This window comes from Oryzias melastigma, linkage group LG20 (genome assembly GCF_002922805.2).
Source record: "Oryzias melastigma strain HK-1 linkage group LG20, ASM292280v2, whole genome shotgun sequence".
NCBI classification, from domain to species: Eukaryota; Metazoa; Chordata; class Actinopteri; order Beloniformes; family Adrianichthyidae; genus Oryzias; species Oryzias melastigma.
In genome coordinates, this window is record NC_050531.1 from 11,916,775 (window position 1) to 11,935,772 (window position 18,998).

Below are 18,998 nucleotides of genomic sequence, written 5' to 3' on the forward strand. Positions count from 1 at the left end.
TCCATTTAGGTTTTTCTGCCACTTTGAGTTCCACTTGATTATTTATATTTTTGCTGAATTTGTGCATAAATCCAAGTATGAGAAACCAGAATGTAATACAAATCTGTCTGTAAAGTTATACATTTTAACACTAGAGTCAGTTTCATTCGTGTATTTGCTTTTTTTTCTTGCCAGAGGTTGACTCTCTCTTGCACACATCCACCCCTTCCCTCAGCTGGACGCCCTCTGTTGCGTCAGAGAGCCAGTCAAGGTCTAATTGAATCCATATTGAGAAAGAGGATAAATCCAGCCCTCTTCCACAGTCACTCACGTTTCAGCATGTGCACGTCCTGAACGAGGTTTCGGTCGAAGGCAGTGAGGACTGAGAGTTAATTTTCTACCCACTGAGACGCTCAAAAGCTGCAGAAAAGTTTTAAAACAAAGCACCATGGCTGGACTCAAGGTAAGGCAGCATAAAAAAACAAAATTAAATAAAATTTATTTCCTCCAGTGCATGTGAGAAGTATTTAGAGAGCATGAGAGAAGTGAAGTTTGCTGCATCTGTTAATGTAACATTTGTTCTGAAAGTGTGCAAAAGTAAATGTCTTTTTGTGCAGTCGGCTCTGCAAAGGGAGGCGTTCCCTCCAGCCAATCAGAACCCAGTATTCAGCAGCTGCCCAGATGTTGTCAAAAACAATCTTAAAAACTATGGCGAAATATGTATCCAAACAAAAGAACTTTAAATCATAACTGGATGGCCCATCATTTTATAAATCTCAATCTGGTGTATTTTAAGAAGCAGATTATTCATTCATGACAGTAAATTATAACATCAACTAAACTACATTTTAGCTTCTTTAATAAGTCACAGTGATCGCTCAGCATGAATAAAATCCATTTAAAGCAGAAAGGCCCTTAATGAAGTTTTAAGTACTTGCACATATAGAATCTGTCTGACTTTTGGCTGCTTTTGTTGCTCTGTAACAGTGACTCAGCATAAAGTGTTCTCATCCTGCTCAAATTCCTCTGGTTGCTCCGGAGAAAGTTTTCCTGATTCTTTCCTGAGGGGCTAAATTGATTTCCATTAAAACTCACAACTTGTTAAGTTACACTTTATTATATTATATTATTTTTTTTCCATTTAATAACAATACATAACATCAAAGTAATTTTAATGTGTTTTTATTACATTAGTTTTAGTGTTAAATAAAGCTATAACAAGCATATAGCTATAAGCTACATGTTTCCCCTTGGCAAAAAGAAGTCTATTTAAGTGTACTGAATCTTACTTTACATGTACTATCTATATATACTTAAAATGTTACAATTTAATCTGAAGAAGTATTCAGTTAGTACACGTCCTACACTACACTGTTTATGGTACAGTTGCAATACTTACACTCAAGTATAGGCTACTTAATAAAATAAACTTCAAGTTTACTATTTTCTGTTAAAGGTTAGCTTAATTATAGTGAAACATTTTAATATTTAATCCAAAGTTCCTCCATTGTTCACCCACAGATGACCAATACATGCATGTCACAATATTATAATTACATTTTCAAACAAACATAAAGATCCTGTGGAGGGTGTTTTTGTAATTAGCGTGTTTTTCGGAGCACAACAACAAATGAAATTGATTGGGTGCAACTGGGACATTTGGCGTAACTGCAGTTGGTTTGATCATCGGTCTAATGTGAATCAATATGACAACAATTAGCAAGAATACAAATTAATGACAAGCGTTCAAATTTAATTATATAACCAGCATGAACATGTGGATTTTGCATCACAATGAAGCTGCACAATAGATTTATGTTTTTGTTTGTTTGATGCATGTTTATCTTCTTTCAGTACTTGAGTGGTTTCGGGAATGAATTCTCTTCTGAAGACCCACGATGTCCTGGATCCTTACCTGAAGGACAGGTGACAAAAAAATTGAATTTTTCCTTTTTTTTCACAATTTTATAAAACACATTCAAATAATTTTTTTTCCAATGCTAATCAAATTAACATTTAATTTGTGTTTTTTGTTTCCAGAACAATCCTCAGGTCTGCCCATATGGCCTCTATGCTGAGCAGCTTTCTGGCTCCGCCTTCACCTGCCCACGATCGACCAATAAGAGGAGGTATCTCATTAAAATTACTCAATAATATCAACAAATGTTATTTTATGGATAGCTAGACTGATTTTGTGTTTGTAGCTGGTTGTACCGAATCCTTCCATCTGTCAAACACAAACCGTTTAAACCAATGCCATGTGGGGACCTAACAGAGAACTGGGATGAAGTGGAGCCTGACCCAAACCAGGTATAGAAATATTATTGATTTTTTTGTAATTAAGTAACATATATGAAAAAAGAAACAGAACTGAGCTGGATCTAATTGCAATATTTGTCCTCTAACAGCTGCGATGGCTGCCCTTCACCATCCTGAAGTCCACAGACAAGAAGGTGGATTTTGTGGCTGTAAGTGTTTCTTCTTCATTGAGCATCAATAAAAGGTGATCACTTCACTGACCCACTTTGATTTTTTTAGGGTCTTCACACCATCTGTGGTGCAGGAAATTCCAAATCTCGCAATGGTATTGGGATCCACGTGTTCACCTGCAACACCTCCATGGTTGACAAGTGAGTTTGTGTTCATGTTTTTTTCAAATATAAGGTGGTTTAAATTTGTTTCCAAAACTCTTTTCTTCCTCCAGGTGCTTCAATAACTCGGACGGAGACTTTCTGATCGGTGAGAGAGAAGAATCCATCAGGAGAATGGTGGGATCTCCATCATCAGTCCGCCTTACATTTTCCTTTTGTTTGTTTCTGCAGTCCCACAGCAGGGTGACATCTTGATCACCACGGAGTTTGGGAAGATGATGGTTGAGCCGAACGAGATCTGTGTCATCCAGGTGGGCTATTCCATCTCCATCACCAAAAGCTGCCACGCTGTCGGCCCCCTCAATCTAGTTACCATATTTCCAAAGTTGTGGTTTGGTACTTTTCGAAAGTGACCTTAAAAATAGATATTAGCAGAAAAAGGTTTCAAGCTGCAGACAGCGTGACCACCTGGACTGCGACTGCAGCATGTGTGCTCTTCCAAACACATTAGTCCATTAGTCCCCTCAGCGCTGATACGGTCCACATTTGCTGCATAACAGCTCTAAATTTTCTCTAACTGCCACTTTTCACATTTTGCTTTGCAGCAAGGGATGCGCTTCAGCGTGGATGTGTTTGGAGAAACCCGAGGGTACATTCTAGAAGTGTACGGAGCCCATTTCGAGCTCCCTGACCTGGGACCTATAGGTTTGTGTTTGCCTGATGTTTGTGCGCAGATGAAGAAAGATGAACACTCATTACAACAATTTTATATATCTCTTTGCCTCTGTTTGCTGCAACATGCTATTGTCGCCTGAATTGTTGACACTTATCTCTGAAAATGTGAGGGATTTTTAGCAATGCTAACAATAATGCTCAGACAAACAGCGGCGTTTTCCCTCGTCCCAGCGTGAATATTCAGCCGTGAAAGTTTTCAATCACCGTATTTGACACTATATTATTTTTAAATCGATTTTTTTTCTTTTTTTTTTACAGTTGGCAGAGTTGAGAGAAATATAGATTTCACTTTTAAATGTTTATTGTTCTAACAAATCTCAACAAATATTTAAAAATAATACAATTGTGACTTTATTGATATTGCTGACAAAAGCCAGAAAAAGCATTTGTGTGTTAAAAGAATAGACACATTTAATTCCCTTCTAGAAGAAATGAATCACTTCCTTTTTTGGTATCACTTTTCAAAATAAAGCGCTTCCTGAAGTTATTCTGACAGAAATATAAGTTTTACAAGAGAAAATAAAATAATTAGAAAAAAAATTGATTAATTCGCTAATTTGTAAAAAAATATCATGGAGTAAATACAAGAAATTGCAAAAACTGGAGGGATTACACACTTAAATACCATAGATAAGTGGTGTAAAATTATTTTTATAAGTACATTTTTAGGTTGATTTTGCTGAAAAAAGTGGTTTAAATTTAATATTTTTATTAATGTTTAGCCATAATGTATTCTTTTGTAAAACGGCTACTGATGGAAATGAGCTGTTAAGCTACAAGCATCTACGCTTTTCAAGCTTAATGTATTTGTATGCTGTCCCCATACATTAATAAACTAAACTAATCCAAAATACAAAATGGACTCAAATTTACAAGTGGTTTCACATGAGAGGTCAGTACATTAGGCAGTGAAAATGGAGGCAGTGCAATAAATTTAAAAAAATGACAGAAAGTCAAGTTTTACTCCTAGAATTTAAAGAAAAATGTTTTAAAAATCTGCAAATAAAATTGTTTTGTCATAAGATATAATCCAAATTGTCATTATTGAAGAGGGTAAAACAAAGAGAGTAAAGACATTAAGTGATACTGTGATGCAGCTTCAGACATACGTGAAAAAATGGGAAAAATAAAACAAAAATATTACAGAAGATGGCAAACATGCCTAAAACAAGTCAGTCTTTTGTTTTAATCAATTTATTAATGGAACACAAAAAAATTGGGAATATTGTTTGTTTTTGTCAAAAATTGGATCTTAATTCTTCACAAAACACAACAAGAAATGTAATTTATTATAACAAACTTAGTCCCAATCAATTTTATTATTCTTTTTATAGACACAGTTTACAAGATTAGAATTTGAAGCAATTTGTGAAAGAAAGTACCCCTTTTAAAAGTTCTTAACGGGTTAAACCTGCCTCATTCAGTGACTTAAGCATTTTTACACAATTTTCATCAAATTTTCTTTGTTTTGCTTAATTACTAAATGTCCGAGAGACTTTTGCCTTTGGATCTGTTCAATATGAAATAGTTTTGGGCGCAAAATCCATACAAGACCCCCAAAAAACGGGTTAAACGGTTGTCATCTCCGAGCCTTCGAGCCGCTTTGGCTGTAACGGTTCACTGGAAATCATTGTGAAAAACAATGTGAGTGAACAAAGTTCAAGCTCACATGTACAAATAGAAGTTAAATTAACCATTCAAAGGAAAACAAACAAGTTCCAAAAAACCCTGCAGCTCTCTGTGAGGCTGACATGGAATGGAAGCTCGATTGAACTGTCCAAATTTTTTAGCACTTCCATGAGAAGGAAGATCATTAAGCTTACAAAAAATAATAAATAGTACAAGCCAATAACATTGATGTCAAAGTTTTGGGGCAAAGTTTGCAGTCATCACAGGTCAGCGTTGAACTCTCTGCTTGAGGGATGACATCCATGTTTTATTTGATTTACGCTAGCAACATTATATATTTTTATGAAGCAAAAATAATAATTGTTAGCTTCCCAAAGGGGAAGTGACTGTTTCCCACAGTTATTCACAAATGGTGACAGAAGGACAAGTGATAAAAGGGAATTAAACTGTTCATTCAATATATCAGAAAGTCGGGATATTACTAAGAATCTGTTTTTACCATAGAAATGTTGAACTAATAAACCATATAAGACAATTCATGTTAACCTGGGGCTTTCGTTGAGTGACCTGTTGCAGTAGCATAGTATGATCTGAGGCCAATCAGTCTGTAGCACAGTTAATGTGAAATAGAAGTCCACACTGCACTGACAAAGATCTCCAGCTGAGTCCAGAGCCTCACATCTTCCCAATATTCCTTAGATTGGCCAGCTTTGCTGGTCAATCAAACTCAGGAAAGGTTCGGTCCCTAAACAGAATATATTACTTTTGGTGGTTTGTGCAGATGACAAGTCCTACTGGAAAATGAAATCAGCAAACTCTGGTCAGTAGAGGGAAACATGGTGTTTCATGGTGTTTCTGTGACCCAGGACTGGATAAAAAACAGTGGACAGGCATCAACAGATAAAAACCTCAAATGACCTACATTTCTTTCTTTCTACAGATTTGGGACCTTGATTTTTTTAAATGAGATGTAGAATTTTTGATGATTTGAAAAGAGGAATTTTGGACCACAGAGTTGTTTTTGCTCTTGTCCCTGGATAAATGTCTCTGCAAAAATGACAGCTAAAGCTCATGTCCCGGGTACATACAGTACATACTCCCAAAAAACAAAATCTTGAAGGGTGTAGTATTTTAAATTTGTTCATTATTATGCTTGGACAGAGCATTTATCTGGGCTGGGGACAGGCACAGACCTAGCCTCTCTTGCGGCCATAGTAGTGTAAAGGATCTGAGTATCAAGCAGTGAGGAAATTAGTCCTATTTTAAGATTCTTTTGATATGATTTAGCCATGAATTTGAACTCACAACCTTCCAGTCCAGTCTCAGGCCAAACACTTTACCACAAGGCCACTGAGCTTCATATTCATCATGGATGGGTTACTTGGATGGGTTTCCAAATATTACTTATGACTGATTACCTGGTTCAGGTGTGTCCAGCCCATTAGAGCATGCCAGAATAGGATATGTTGGAAAACATACAGTACAAGAATGTGACCATCAAGGCCTGGAGTTGCCCATTCCTGATAATTCATAATATGTACAAGTTTCAATACTTGGACACAGCATTCATCTGTGTTCTTAAGTAGCTGCATCCATTTCAGTGGTTACAGGAAAGCTGGAGCCTGTCCTTGTTACTGTTGGGGTACACCCTGCCTGGACATATTGCCAGTCTGTCACAGGGCACACAATCACTCACACACGAGCACACACCTAGGGACAATTTAGTTTAGATCGGCGTCCTACTGGTTTTATGAAAACTCTGCCTTATCTGCTGGTGCTGATTACCTGGTTAGGCGAGTGTAGCCAATAAGAAGCTTCAATTTCAGGCTTTTTGGAAAACATGTTGGACATCAGTGCTGAGTCCTGGATTCTGGACATCCATTTTCTAAAATGTTTTTGGGTCACAGGGCTGCCTGAGCCTAAACCAGCCACTTGTGGACAAAGGCAGGGGATACCCTGGACAAGTCACCAATGGTGGTACAATCACACACCTAGGGACAATTTAACCAATGAAGCATGGTTTTTGGACAGTGGGAAGAAGCCAGAGTTTTCGCTGGAGAAAACCCACACATGCATGGGGAGAACATGCAAACTTCACACATAAAGCTCCTCCATTGGTGGCTCTGTTTCAGGTTCCCCAACTGGTATTTGAGCCAGGGCTTTCTTACTTTGAGGCAAGAGCACTAACCACTGCACCACCATGCCACACCACCAGCTTCTTTATCAATGAAATTGAGTGTCTTGTATTAGGGGTCGTGCAAGACATTATTTATTTGGAACCATTCACATTCATATATACTAGTATATACTGTATGTATGCGAACGAGAATATATGTATGCGAAAGAGAGTATATATGAATGTGAATGGTTCAGAATGAATAATGTCTTGTACGGCCCCTCATAGTCTCGCCCTCCCTCTGTATCTTGTTAATCTTCAGCCCCTAAAGTCTGTAGACATGAGTAATAAATTAATAAACTTTACATACAAAAGTTTTACTCAATTGTAACCAATTTGTAATCGTGTGTGCGTGTTTTCAGGAGCAAACGGTCTGGCCAATCCCGGAGATTTCCTGTGTCCGGTTGCGTGGTTTGAGGATCGCACAGTGCCCTCTGGCTACACAATCATCAACAAGTACCAAGGGAAACTGTTTGCCTGCCAACAGGTGGTTTTTGTCATGTTTAGTTTTTGTGTGGCCCCAACAATCGCACACACCGTCTAAAGGAGGCTCACACGCCTCGCACGCTTGCCTTATTACCCTATTTGAGTTTGTGCATGCTCCGGCGAACACCATCGAACTGTCACAGGACTAACAGGAAACAGTCCAAGTGAAGCATGTGATCCATTAGCTGCTCCTGCCGACTGAACTGCCATCCCTGATGATTTAATATCGAGGCGTTCGCTTTTATCCTTTCAGCAGGTTTCCACCTCGACTCCCTTATGAGTCTTAATCACTCACAATTAGTTAAGGCATTCTGGAGCTGCAGACGGAGTTCCTGTGAAGCTTTGCTTTGTCTGAAAAACCTTTTCCGAGTTAAGCATTAATTTCACCATATTTCACTCGGGGGAATGATCCTCCCCCTCCTGAAATATCCTGTTGGGCACATAATTGGATCGACGCATAATGTCTGACAGGAGGTGTTTTTACTGAGACGAAGAGGAGGCAAGGAGGAGAGGTCCATCAGGGGTGGGGAGAGCCGGTGGGGTGGTAACCGTGGAAACCATGTCAAACCACACTATTATTATTCATAGTAAGAAGTACGTCAAGGCATGATACTGTCTCTTTTTGAAGCAAAACAAACCTCTTTTCTGTTATTTCTTCTTTATGATCTTTTTCCTGCCCCCACCCCTTCTCCTTGCGCCATGAAAGTGAGGGGCACAAAAGCAAGATGGGGGGACAGAGGCCTCATCTCAAGAAAGATGCTGCTCCTATCTGGTCCTGCTGTTTTTTTCACCCGCAGAGTGCTGAAATTGCTCAAATTAACTTATTATTTGCTTGACTGGGCCAATATGTTTGTGTTCTGTGTGCACGTGTGTGTGCAAGCGCTCACTCTGCTTTTTCCTGCATCTTAATCAAATGTACTGTAGTTATTGCAGACGAGTCTCCCAGAAATTACCTGCTCTGGGTCTCCCGAGAGCCCTATTGTATGGCAAGAGTTGACAATAGAGAGTGTTAAGCTGTTTTTTTTGGCACATATTGGTTACATGTGTGAATCTACTTAAGCCGTGTTTGCGTGTTTGCTGGGTCTGTGGAAACGTATGTGAGCGTGTGTGCAGGAGCGCCGAGGTCACCCCAAAGGCAGCTCAAGTTGTAATGAACTATATTGATTTCAGAGCTGCTGTTGAATGGGTTTTTTCGCAGTGACATTATCAGAACAGAGAAACTATATAAAATTGCTGTGGTTTTAACAATCAAGATAAAGGAGTATCTGTGCAAACCCCCCCTCCTCACATAAGTGCACCGCTGCGAGCGTCAAAATGCTCAAAGTTTGGGAAAGTTTGATTGTGAAGCCAATTACCCCATAATACCTGGAGCCTTGAATCACAAAGAACAGGGGAGAATGAAAGAGAAGAAAGATTTAAAGAAGCACACCCTCTCACAATTTTCATTATGACCATTTTTTTCTCTCTTTATGTCAAGAAGTACTCTCTCTGGGAATTTAAGATTACAAAGACATTATTCATTGTTCCTTTTCCCTCGTGAAAAGCTCAATTTAAAGTCTTTTGTGTTTGTTGCTTGGGTACACTTCTTTTATTTGTTTTGTGTTTTTGCACGCAGGATTTCTCCCCGTTCAATGTGGTTGCTTGGCATGGCAACTACACACCTTACAAGTACAACCTGAAGCACTTCATGGTCATCAACTGTGTGGCCTTCGACCATGCGGTATTTTGTTACACTCCTCTTAATAAACTGAATGTATCTACACCTTTCAATCTAAATCTGCTGTTCCTTTAGGATCCATCCATATTTACTGTGCTGACTGCCAAGTCCACCAAACCTGGGGTGGCCATTGCTGATTTTGTCATCTTCCCACCACGATGGGGTGTGGCTGACCACACCTTCCGTCCACCTTACTACCACCGTGAGACCACACTCAACCTCCTCTTCCTGCAGGGAAAGCTCCATGAATTTTTGAAAACCACATTGTTCAGAGGGCTGAATTTCAAAGCCCCAGTTTGAATGGTAATGTCAGGTAGTTTGAGTCGATCATGAATTGAACATGAAAGCGTCCGCATCCACCGCTGCTTCACGACTCCTTTCATTGCAGAGGCTATAACACCATCTTTTGTCCATTTCCATCTTAATCCTCCCAGCTCATCTGTGGAAAGTCCTGCAGCATAGAAATGAGAGTTGTGTTGCAGCTCCCCCTGCTTGTCGTTTCAGGGAACTGCATGAGTGAATTCATGGGTCTGATCAAAGGCCACTATGAAGCCAAAGAGGAGGGTTTCCAGCCTGGAGGAGGCAGCCTCCACAGCATCATGACCCCACACGGTCCCGATGGCGACTGCTTCCAGAAGAACAGCACGGCTGAGCTCAAACCTGAGAGGGTGGCTGAGGGAACCATGGTAACATTAAAAAACCTCAACACACAAGAGTTTTCTAATGCAACCCAAGTTTATTTAACTTGTTTTTACGCTCCAGGCTTTCATGTTTGAGTCATCCTTCAGCATGGCTGTCACTAAGTGGGGTCTCGAAACATGTCAGAGACTGGACAAGACCTACTACCAGTGCTGGGAATCTCTGCGCAGCAACTTCAACCCCAACTGGAAGCCCAGCAAACAGTGAAGCAGTGCTTTTTGAAGACATTTGAGAGAAAATAAAATTCTGAATTACTAAAAACTCTGTTTTAGAATGTTGCATTGTTCACAAATGATGATAGACTTAGTTACAATTTCTCCACTTTTAATTTGAAAATGAAGTCCATCCCACTTTGTGTTAGGTTGGACTGATTTCTCTTGTGGATCAATAAAGTTACATCATTTTGTAAATTTACCAAACTGAGCTCCATAGTCACAGTACCTTTCTTTATCCCTCCCCAAAAATGAACACTATACGAATGGTTGACAATATAATTTTATTTAGTTATTTGTAATTACACACAAACATCATCTCATGATGACAAATTGAACTTGCGCACGAGAGTTCCAGCCTTTATCTGCTCCTCCTTCCTATCCTGTAAACCAAATGACAAACAGATGATTGGTTAGTACAGTTTCCATAGCAACAAAGTCATATCACCCTCACCCTATTCACCTTCCAGACTATTTTTTTTCAAATGCACGCTTTGCGGTCGAGCGTTTTGTGATATGGGAGCATTTTTCTTCCCATCCCGGCAGAGAAGGCAAATATGATAGCCCCGTGGCGTGACAATTGCTGCAAATTCCCCCACGAATTTCAATTGGCGGTGATTTGCAAGGTGAATCTCCATGACAATGGGGGAGGAAATGAAAGCAGGCAGCATGTCAAATGAAGAATTCAGCCTTAATGTAAATGGATCAAAAAAATAAAAAATAGCCCGCCAACTTTGCACCTTTAAGAGATAAATGCATCCCAGCCACTTTTGACAAGTCTATCAAATTATTTTAAATTGGATCTAAAGTCTCCGTAGGCAAAAAAAAGACATACTCTGAACTTTTCAGCGAGACTAGTTGAGAAACCACCAAAGATGCAATGCTGTGAAACTTTCATTCACTAAAACACAAGGTAAATAGAAAAATAATGCAATAGAATGCATGTTTGTGCAGTTTAGAAAGCATGCTACAACTATTTACAAGTAGGTAGAAATGACAAAATCATTTTTTTCCATCTTCACCTCAGGGGGTAAAACACTTTTCTGCTCATTCTTTACTTGGCATTTTGATTGTGGTTTTAACTGGATTATGACTCAGTTGAAGGCCCTAAACCCTCCAAATAAAGTGTCAACTAAATTTGTGTGTGTTCAGGTGTTTTGAACAAAGATAAATCAACCAGACTTGAAATAAAAAAATAAGAAAAGTTTTTCTCTTTCCATTTGAAAGATGATTTTGAATCATGAGAATGTTTAATTCCAAAATGTTTCTAAATCTAACTAGGGACAAACCAAATAATCCACTCCTTAATGAAACCAGATCAGCTATAACCCTTAACCTGCTAAATAATTAATAAGACAGCCATATTATTTTGCAGCAGTGTTAAAAATACAAAACGTTCCATTTAAACAAATGTTTAGTGAGCCAGATGCCTAACGGGGACTAACTTTTGGCAGAATTGGTTTAATAATTTAACAAACAAAACGGAAAATTTGTTTGTATTTTAAGAACTAGATGAAGAAGTAAGTAGATCAACAAAATAAATCTGATCGAGATCAGAAAGAATCTGATCCAGCTTGATCTGATTCTGTATTGTTTGGTGACGACTAAATGAATCAAGTGCATTTAAATAGCAAAACTAGCTTTGAGTTACCATCTTTAAATCTTAAGAAGCTTTGAGTGTCCTTTATTTTGAAAGCACTACATCGTTTATTGCAGATCTTTCTAAAAAAAATAATAAATTTAAATATATATTTATAAACTGCAGGTCTTTTCAAAGTATTCCCTTCTTAACACTTAATGCACCGTTAAAAGAAATAAATGTCTGCCGTGCATCACTTATCGTACCCTATCTGTTTTGAAGACGTAGTAGAAGAAAAATAGAGGGAAAACTCCAAACATTGCTCCCAGCAGTGAAGTCTTCTTTGTTGCTCTGAAGTGTGGGTAAGGGTTGGCTCGCGCGTACACCCATCGTGTCAGGGCGGGGTCGTCCTGTAAAGACACAAAGATACAACATTTCAGAATTTGAGTAGCTGCCTTTCATCAGACAAAAGAGCCATAAAGTGACCTGTAAATGAAAGTTTAGAACTGGTTCCATACATTTTGACTTCTGTTTTTCTGAGTCAACAAATGTTAAACACATTCAATTTGTTTACATTTTGGACTCCTTAAAACTTAAAACTACTAAAAAAAAAAAAATATATACTAAAGTGAAGAGAACCGTGCCAAAATTGTCATATGTCGAGAAAAATTGAAAGACACAAAATACAGAACTGAAATCAATGTTCACATCAGGCAATATATTAAATATGACAACATAATAGAAGTCATAAAAAAGATTAAGTTATTGGAATAACAAAGGATAAGCAATTCTACTGTACAGGTTGTGACAACATTTGGGGCCAGACTCAGAATTTATGCTACTACAATAAGTTTATAGAAGAAATGTAACAAAATTAATTTGACCTGATAAAACAAATAAAAGTTTTTAGCACTCCATGATAGCTTTGCTTTTGAGAACATGTAACTTATCTTTAAAACCAGACAGAAAGAAAGAAGTAGGACAAATAATAAAAGAAAATACCTAACCATATAAAAACAATTAACAAAAATATTTAAAAAATCAGTTTGCACACTCATTTTACTAAGATCATAATACAACCAGAATACGTTACAACTGTAATAAAAAGCAATGCTTAGATTTTACCTTTGAAATAAAAGTGCAACTTGTCTTAATTGGTTTTACATCCATAAAAATAATTATTTATACTCCTAGCTTGCTAGTAGCTGCTAGTTGTTAAATATATTTAATGTAGCAATAATACTAACATTAAACCCGACAGCCGCAATAATACAAGTTAAAATACAGACAAAATAGTCGTTTGTTTATTTGAACTTGTCTTTTTTATTTGTTTTTCGAATTTCATTTGTACTCTACAGCGCCAATGCTAGCATGCTAGCAGTTCCTCGGCCCTCTCCAGGGTGACTTTACTTACAACCAGCTCCTTCCGGTGTGGGTTGTTCAGCTGCAGCTGGTACTGCCTCTTCAGGTTCGCTCGAACCGCAGCCCTCGCTTCCTCCGCACGCCGGTGCTCCGGTGATAAGTTGAAATATTCATTTGGGTCCAATGTTTTTGGCAAAGTGGCCAAGGGCGCCGCTTTGTAATCCGCCATGATTGTTGGTGACGGAAGGACAGTGGCTGCTAATCTCGAAAGGTCTCGCGTGGATTCGTTTGCTGTTACCTCGGCAACGAGACGCTTTTCTCAAGAACAACAGGAAAATGAGCGTCGCGGACAAAAACATTGAAAAAGAACCTGATCATTTAGTTTCAGACGATGACTTAAGGTGTGGAGATTCTCTTGATAATGAGCGGGCTTTTACAAAAGAAGAAGAAGGCCTGGAGGCGACTGGAAAGGTAGTCCAGACGCGGGCAGGGGCCACTTCTGGAGCCATTCCAGGCCCCTCTGACACACTGAACCCTCCAGCCGTGGTGGATTATTTGCGAAACTTTCTTTTCAAGGCAGGCATGTCAGAAACTCTTCACTGTTTTCAAACGGAGTGGTATGAGATGATACAGAAAGGGCTTGTGGATGAAGATCGGGCCGATTTGGTTCCGGACGTTTACTTCCAAAACCAGCGTTTGGAGAGCGAGCTGGAGGTGGCCCGGATGGAGACAGAGTTGTCCAGGCGGACAGCCGCTGCTACAGCTGAGGCCCTGGAGAGGCTCCAGAGAGCCGTGGACGTGGAAAGACGGCTGCAGAACCGCCTGAAGCAGGAGAACAAAAGACTCAGTGAAGAGTCCAGAAAACTCCGGCTGAAATGTGAAAAACAGCAACCCACAGTGCAGCAGAGGATGGATGAAAAGTCCCGGGTGGCTGCAGAGAAAGACAAAAGTGTTTTGCAGCCACAAATAGACCAGCAAAGGTCTTCGTCTGTGGAGTCAACATTAAACAAGACAAACCCACGAAATGCAGTCAGCAAAACTGCCCACATCTAACGCATTCAGGCTTAATCACAAATAAAATCCATGTAAAACTAGTTATATAGAGTGAATGTGCTCATTTTTTGAACACCCTTTGAGTTATAAGTCAAGTGTTGCATCACTGTAGAGATTTACATCAATCAGCCACTAGAGGGAAGTCTCCAACAAGCTAATATGTGTTAATGGGTGTTTGTTAAAAACCCACTCCAATAATAATTGTGGTTTTAACATTTTCTTTTAGCACTTTTCCCACAATAGTGGAAGAAATTAAATCTTAAATTTGCATTTGTCAGTATTTCTTTATCCAAATCAATAAGAATAAGTTGTAGAAAAAAAATACTGTTTGAAAAAAGCCTGTAGCAGTGAAGCAAATATAATTGACTGCCACAAACTCCACTTACAAAAAGATGCATTAACGTCTTCATTGTCCTTGTCTGAGCTGATATCTGGCTGAAAAATGTATGACTGGATACCTCTAATAATTTTGCCAGTTTTGTTGCACTACTAATATTGGATTTGGGGGTGTGAGGGACTTTAAGCCAGCGGAGGAGAGTACAAACAAAGGAATGATGGGAAATGAGTTAAGGCTTACTTTGTGCCAGTGGTTCCGCCAACAAACAAGTTTCCCACAGAATCTTAGAAAATGACAAAGACTGTTTGATTTTGACTAAAAATGGCATGATCATAATTAAAATACAACTGGAAATGCTTTTAAAATAGATCATAAAATGATCGGAGAGGGACTTTAAAAAAAATATCCTTATTCCTAGATTTCAGAGAAAATCCTGCTCGTTTTGTTGCTAAGTAAGGATGCACTTGAGTTTAGGACAAAGAAAACAGAAAAAGTGTAAATTAAAAATAAATGGACTAAATTAAGAGGGGCCTTTTTGATTAGATAGCTAGATTAAACATTCATAAGCATATTTGTTTGCTACAGTCTTGTAAAGGCTAAACATAAGGTGTTTTTTTTCTGTGATGTTAAACACTTTGATACAGAACATTTCTTCATTTTTCATATAATTTTCTTCAATCTTCAGCATCATATTGCAGCAGCAGAGTGATCCAAAGGTCCACACGAGCTACAGAATACCAGACCGGGATTTATTGTCCTTGCAGGACCTCTGGAGAACCTCCCGCTCTGCAGTCTTGAAACATCTATTTATGACTTTCAAATGAAATTCTGCGTGAGACTACTCCTGGGTTTAGAGAGAGTTCTAGCCATCAGATGAAATATTAAAATGTTTCTGCCATGGCCGACTCCTTGCAGCCTCACTGACTATAGAGTTGAACTTTAACCACATGAAACAATGAATGTTTTGTCCTTTTCTATTCAGTTCTGCACTCCCTGCCATTTCTAATAGTGTTCACACATTTATTTTCTACAATACCCTTATGTTTTATTTATCTGGCTGGCATTTATTCTTGGTGCACTGATTGCGCAAACTCTGACAGATAGCAGAAATTAGGATGTGGTTCAGAGGCAGCTGCAAGCTGTGACGAAATGAAAAGGATCATTTCCATGAGCACACGATTTAATCATGTTCTAAATCTGAAGCCTTTTTTCTGCTGCTTTGGTCTTTTAAAGCAATTTGGGCTTAAAAGACTTGCTTTAAAAGACTCAAACTGGATTATTATCCAACTTTAATAAAAAGTATTCACTTCATTATATGATTAGTCCGGCTAATTTGTAAAGATAATGACATAATACACTGTTTCAGGTGGTTAAAACACTTTTTTTGAAACAGTAACAAAGGAAGTCCTGAGAGGAATATTCCTACATTGTGAAGCAGCTGCTGACTGGCAGCACTCCAGTCCAGTCCAGCCCTCCTTCTCCTCCCTGCTCCAAAACTAGCAAAGTACGCCTCCATTCCTGCAGTAGTTGCCACATCAGATGAAAGAATTTGTCCTATTTCAAATTCACAAGTTAGTTTATGAAAGCAGCACTGACCAGCCTTATTGGAACAATTGAAGAATTTAGAAAAAAGGAGCAGCAGCTGATGAAAGAGACTTTGTTTCCCTCCACCTGAACTTCATCTATTCCTCACTTCATCCTCTTCCAAACAAAGTCCTTCTTATTTCTGTCTCTCATGTAATTTATTATATTTGTCATTTTTATAAGTTATACTGCAAACTGTTTATTTTTGTTTTCAAATTTTTGAAATTGTATTTTTTAAGGTTTTGTAAAGACTTTTTACTTACAGGAAGTATTTGCATTGTGCAGTCTGATGGAAAAACTTCATTTTTATTTATTTTCTAAGATACATCTGTTCATTCAACTTTTTATCTTTGTCCATCAGAGGTCGGCTCAGCGATACAGCTTTCAATGCTTCAAGGTGGTTTGGCAGAGACTTTTACACTGGATGCCCAGCTTGACACAACCCTGTATTTTATCCAGATTGGGGATCAACACAGCGCAAAGGGCCTTGTCGAGGACCCACACTGGGAATTGAACCTTGATTTCCTGCACTTTATCGAGCTATCCAGCCCCTAATGTATTTGTGCTTTGTAAAAACACAAGTTTAGCAAAGAAAAACCCAAAGTATTTATTTTTTGACAGGGTATTCCCTTAAACAGTTGTAAAAAAACATTATTTTGTATCTTTCAATCACTTGCAGAATTATATTCTCATGAAATACTTTAAAAGTTAAATTATGAAGAAAAGTATGCAATCTTAAAGGTTTATGGGTGGTCTGCCACACAGACCTGGGGTAGGGGTCATCTGTGCTCTGCTCTGGGGTTTGGACGCTCAGGTGGCAGATGGAATGTGCACTCCACTTGACCAAAAGTGAAGTTGGCCGGGATTTCATTGTAACTCATCCCAATATTAATCACCAGGAACCAAGTGGGCGTCAACAACGGCAAAAAGGACAATAAAAACAAAATGTTCTTATATTTGTGGAACTGGAATCCTTAATGGCTTAATGATAACCTGCTTGTTGTCCTGCTCTCCACTGAAGTTAGGGAGTTTCCACATCTGATGGAAGTCTTTTTGCTCCTGACCTCCAGTCATCTGCAGAAGGCAAAGCCATGAACTGTGCCAGATGGCAGTGACCACCTGGAGACGCCAACCTTGAAGCTGGATGGTTGAAAAGGAGTCTCCGGTGGCAGAATTACAATATATATATATATATATAAATGAATGTGCAATTCAAAAGAAATAAGAAGTGGTGTCCAAAACTGCATTGTAGTAAATGAAGCATAAGTTTGAAAAATAAAACTTTTATGTTTTCCTTGATTAAATAGATATGAAAATATGAAACTGTTTATAGTTTTAACAAAATACAGTGTCTTGAATAGGAATTAAACGAAAACGAAGAAACAGATATCAGTTTTTCAATTTTTTACCATGTGTGTTTGAAACTGGTTTACAAAAAGCGGATATCAATAAATGGTAAATGTTTTTTTAAGCCATCAGGTGAAGTTGAATAATTTTCCACTGGTTAAACAGCCCACTGGTTAAAATAATTGAAAACACAGATGTAATTTTGCAAACAAATATTTAACATTTTTATTTGGAACAAGGAAAATCACATTTTTTCAATTCTACATTTTGGTTGGAGTTTAGGAAAATTGCAAAACTGTGATTTTTGCACTTATTGAAGTGGCACAAATATACAAGAAAAATAGTTGCACAATTTATTCTATTTTATCTAAAAAAAAACGCATTAAAGTTAATGATGAATCAACCGAAGCTCTTTTGTACACTTAAATCTGTCCTGTCCTCTTGTCCAACTTTCCTAAGTGGGGGTTTGTATAAGGACTTTTCATAGTTTCATGGGAAGTTTTTGACTTTGTAGCTGAGGCTGATTGTAATTCTTCTCCTGCCTGTTCAACTCCCTTGCTGTCCTTTCTCCTTCCCTCTCCACTGACAGCCCCATCCACATCAAAGTCCAGTGCGACCTTTGTGTCAAACTAAAGAGATTGAAGAAAGAAAAAAACATTTATTTTCATCGCCCTTGGCCTAGACTGAAACAAACCCACCCAACACTCTGCATCCTGATGCCTCCCCTCAGCTGGTTTCTGCTATGTAATCGGTGCTGTTTATTAATCCAAGGATCACCGGACAGACTGGTTTAACAAGATTGCTTTTGCTATCAGCAAGACCAAATGGAGTTCTGCATTATGCATGATGCAGTGTCTCGTCAAAAAACACACTACTTACTGTAAGGAAATTACCACATTTTTTGTGGATTCATATAGGGATGAAAAACTTGTGGTTATGTTTTCACAAATGTGGAAATTAGAAATAACCATTTGAGATTGCTAAAATTAATAAATTATGAAAAAATAATATTTTGTTGAAAACTGTTTACATTTTAAAAGCAAAACAATGTAAAGATAATAGGTTTGAGCTCAAAAGTAAGGTATTTTTTTTAAATACCGGCAAAAATAAAAAGGAGCAAAACAAAGCACTTAAAAAAATAGAGTTCTGTTTGTCACAAAAAACTTCTGTGCTTTAAACCTTAATATCAATTTGATTGACTTTATATCATTTAATGTATTTTCAAAATGTTCCAAGCGGCCTTTTAATTATGATTATTCCGTTTTAAGGCATTAAAACATCATTTTCTAGGACATAGTTTCTGCAGAGTGGTAGGAGTTCATCAGAAATTTGCCTCTGAGTTGTGGGTCGACTGTTGGCACAAAGTAAGCCTGCCCCCTTTTCCCTTCATCCCTTGTTTATACTTTCTCCTGCTACCTTACGGCCCCTCACAATCCCAAGCTAACATTAGCGGTGCAACAAAAAGGGAGAGCAAAATCGGAGGTATCCAGCTGAAAATTTTGATCCAGATAC

General features: G+C 38.3%; 3 protein-coding genes across 3 annotated transcripts; 2 read left to right on the plus strand and 1 right to left on the minus strand.

Moving 5' to 3' along the window:
• Positions 1-285: 285 nt before the first annotated feature.
• On the plus strand, positions 286-10,273 carry hgd (homogentisate 1,2-dioxygenase). The gene is made up of 14 exons (XM_024280017.2): positions 286-442; positions 1,834-1,905; positions 2,020-2,108; positions 2,184-2,289; positions 2,388-2,447; positions 2,518-2,609; positions 2,684-2,718; positions 2,802-2,881; positions 3,176-3,275; positions 7,473-7,597; positions 9,212-9,316; positions 9,389-9,515; positions 9,818-9,999; positions 10,076-10,273. Exons 1-14 carry the CDS (start codon positions 428-430, stop codon positions 10,217-10,219), a joined length of 1,332 nt encoding a protein of 443 aa, XP_024135785.1. The 5' UTR covers positions 286-427; the 3' UTR covers positions 10,220-10,273.
• A 216-nt stretch (positions 10,274-10,489) lies between these two features.
• On the minus strand, positions 10,490-13,452 carry ndufb4 (NADH:ubiquinone oxidoreductase subunit B4). The gene is made up of 3 exons (XM_024280019.2): positions 13,218-13,452; positions 12,070-12,213; positions 10,490-10,607 (listed from the first exon to the last, which is right to left on the minus strand). Exons 1-3 carry the CDS (start codon positions 13,392-13,394, stop codon positions 10,545-10,547), a joined length of 384 nt encoding a protein of 127 aa, XP_024135787.1. The 5' UTR covers positions 13,395-13,452; the 3' UTR covers positions 10,490-10,544.
• A 14-nt stretch (positions 13,453-13,466) lies between these two features.
• LOC112151231 (sperm-associated antigen 16 protein) lies at positions 13,467-14,263 on the plus strand. The gene has a single exon (XM_024280018.2). The coding sequence runs from the start codon at positions 13,502-13,504 to the stop codon at positions 14,216-14,218; it is 717 nt and encodes a 238-aa protein (XP_024135786.1). The 5' UTR covers positions 13,467-13,501; the 3' UTR covers positions 14,219-14,263.
• The last annotated feature ends 4,735 nt before the right edge of the window (positions 14,264-18,998 follow it).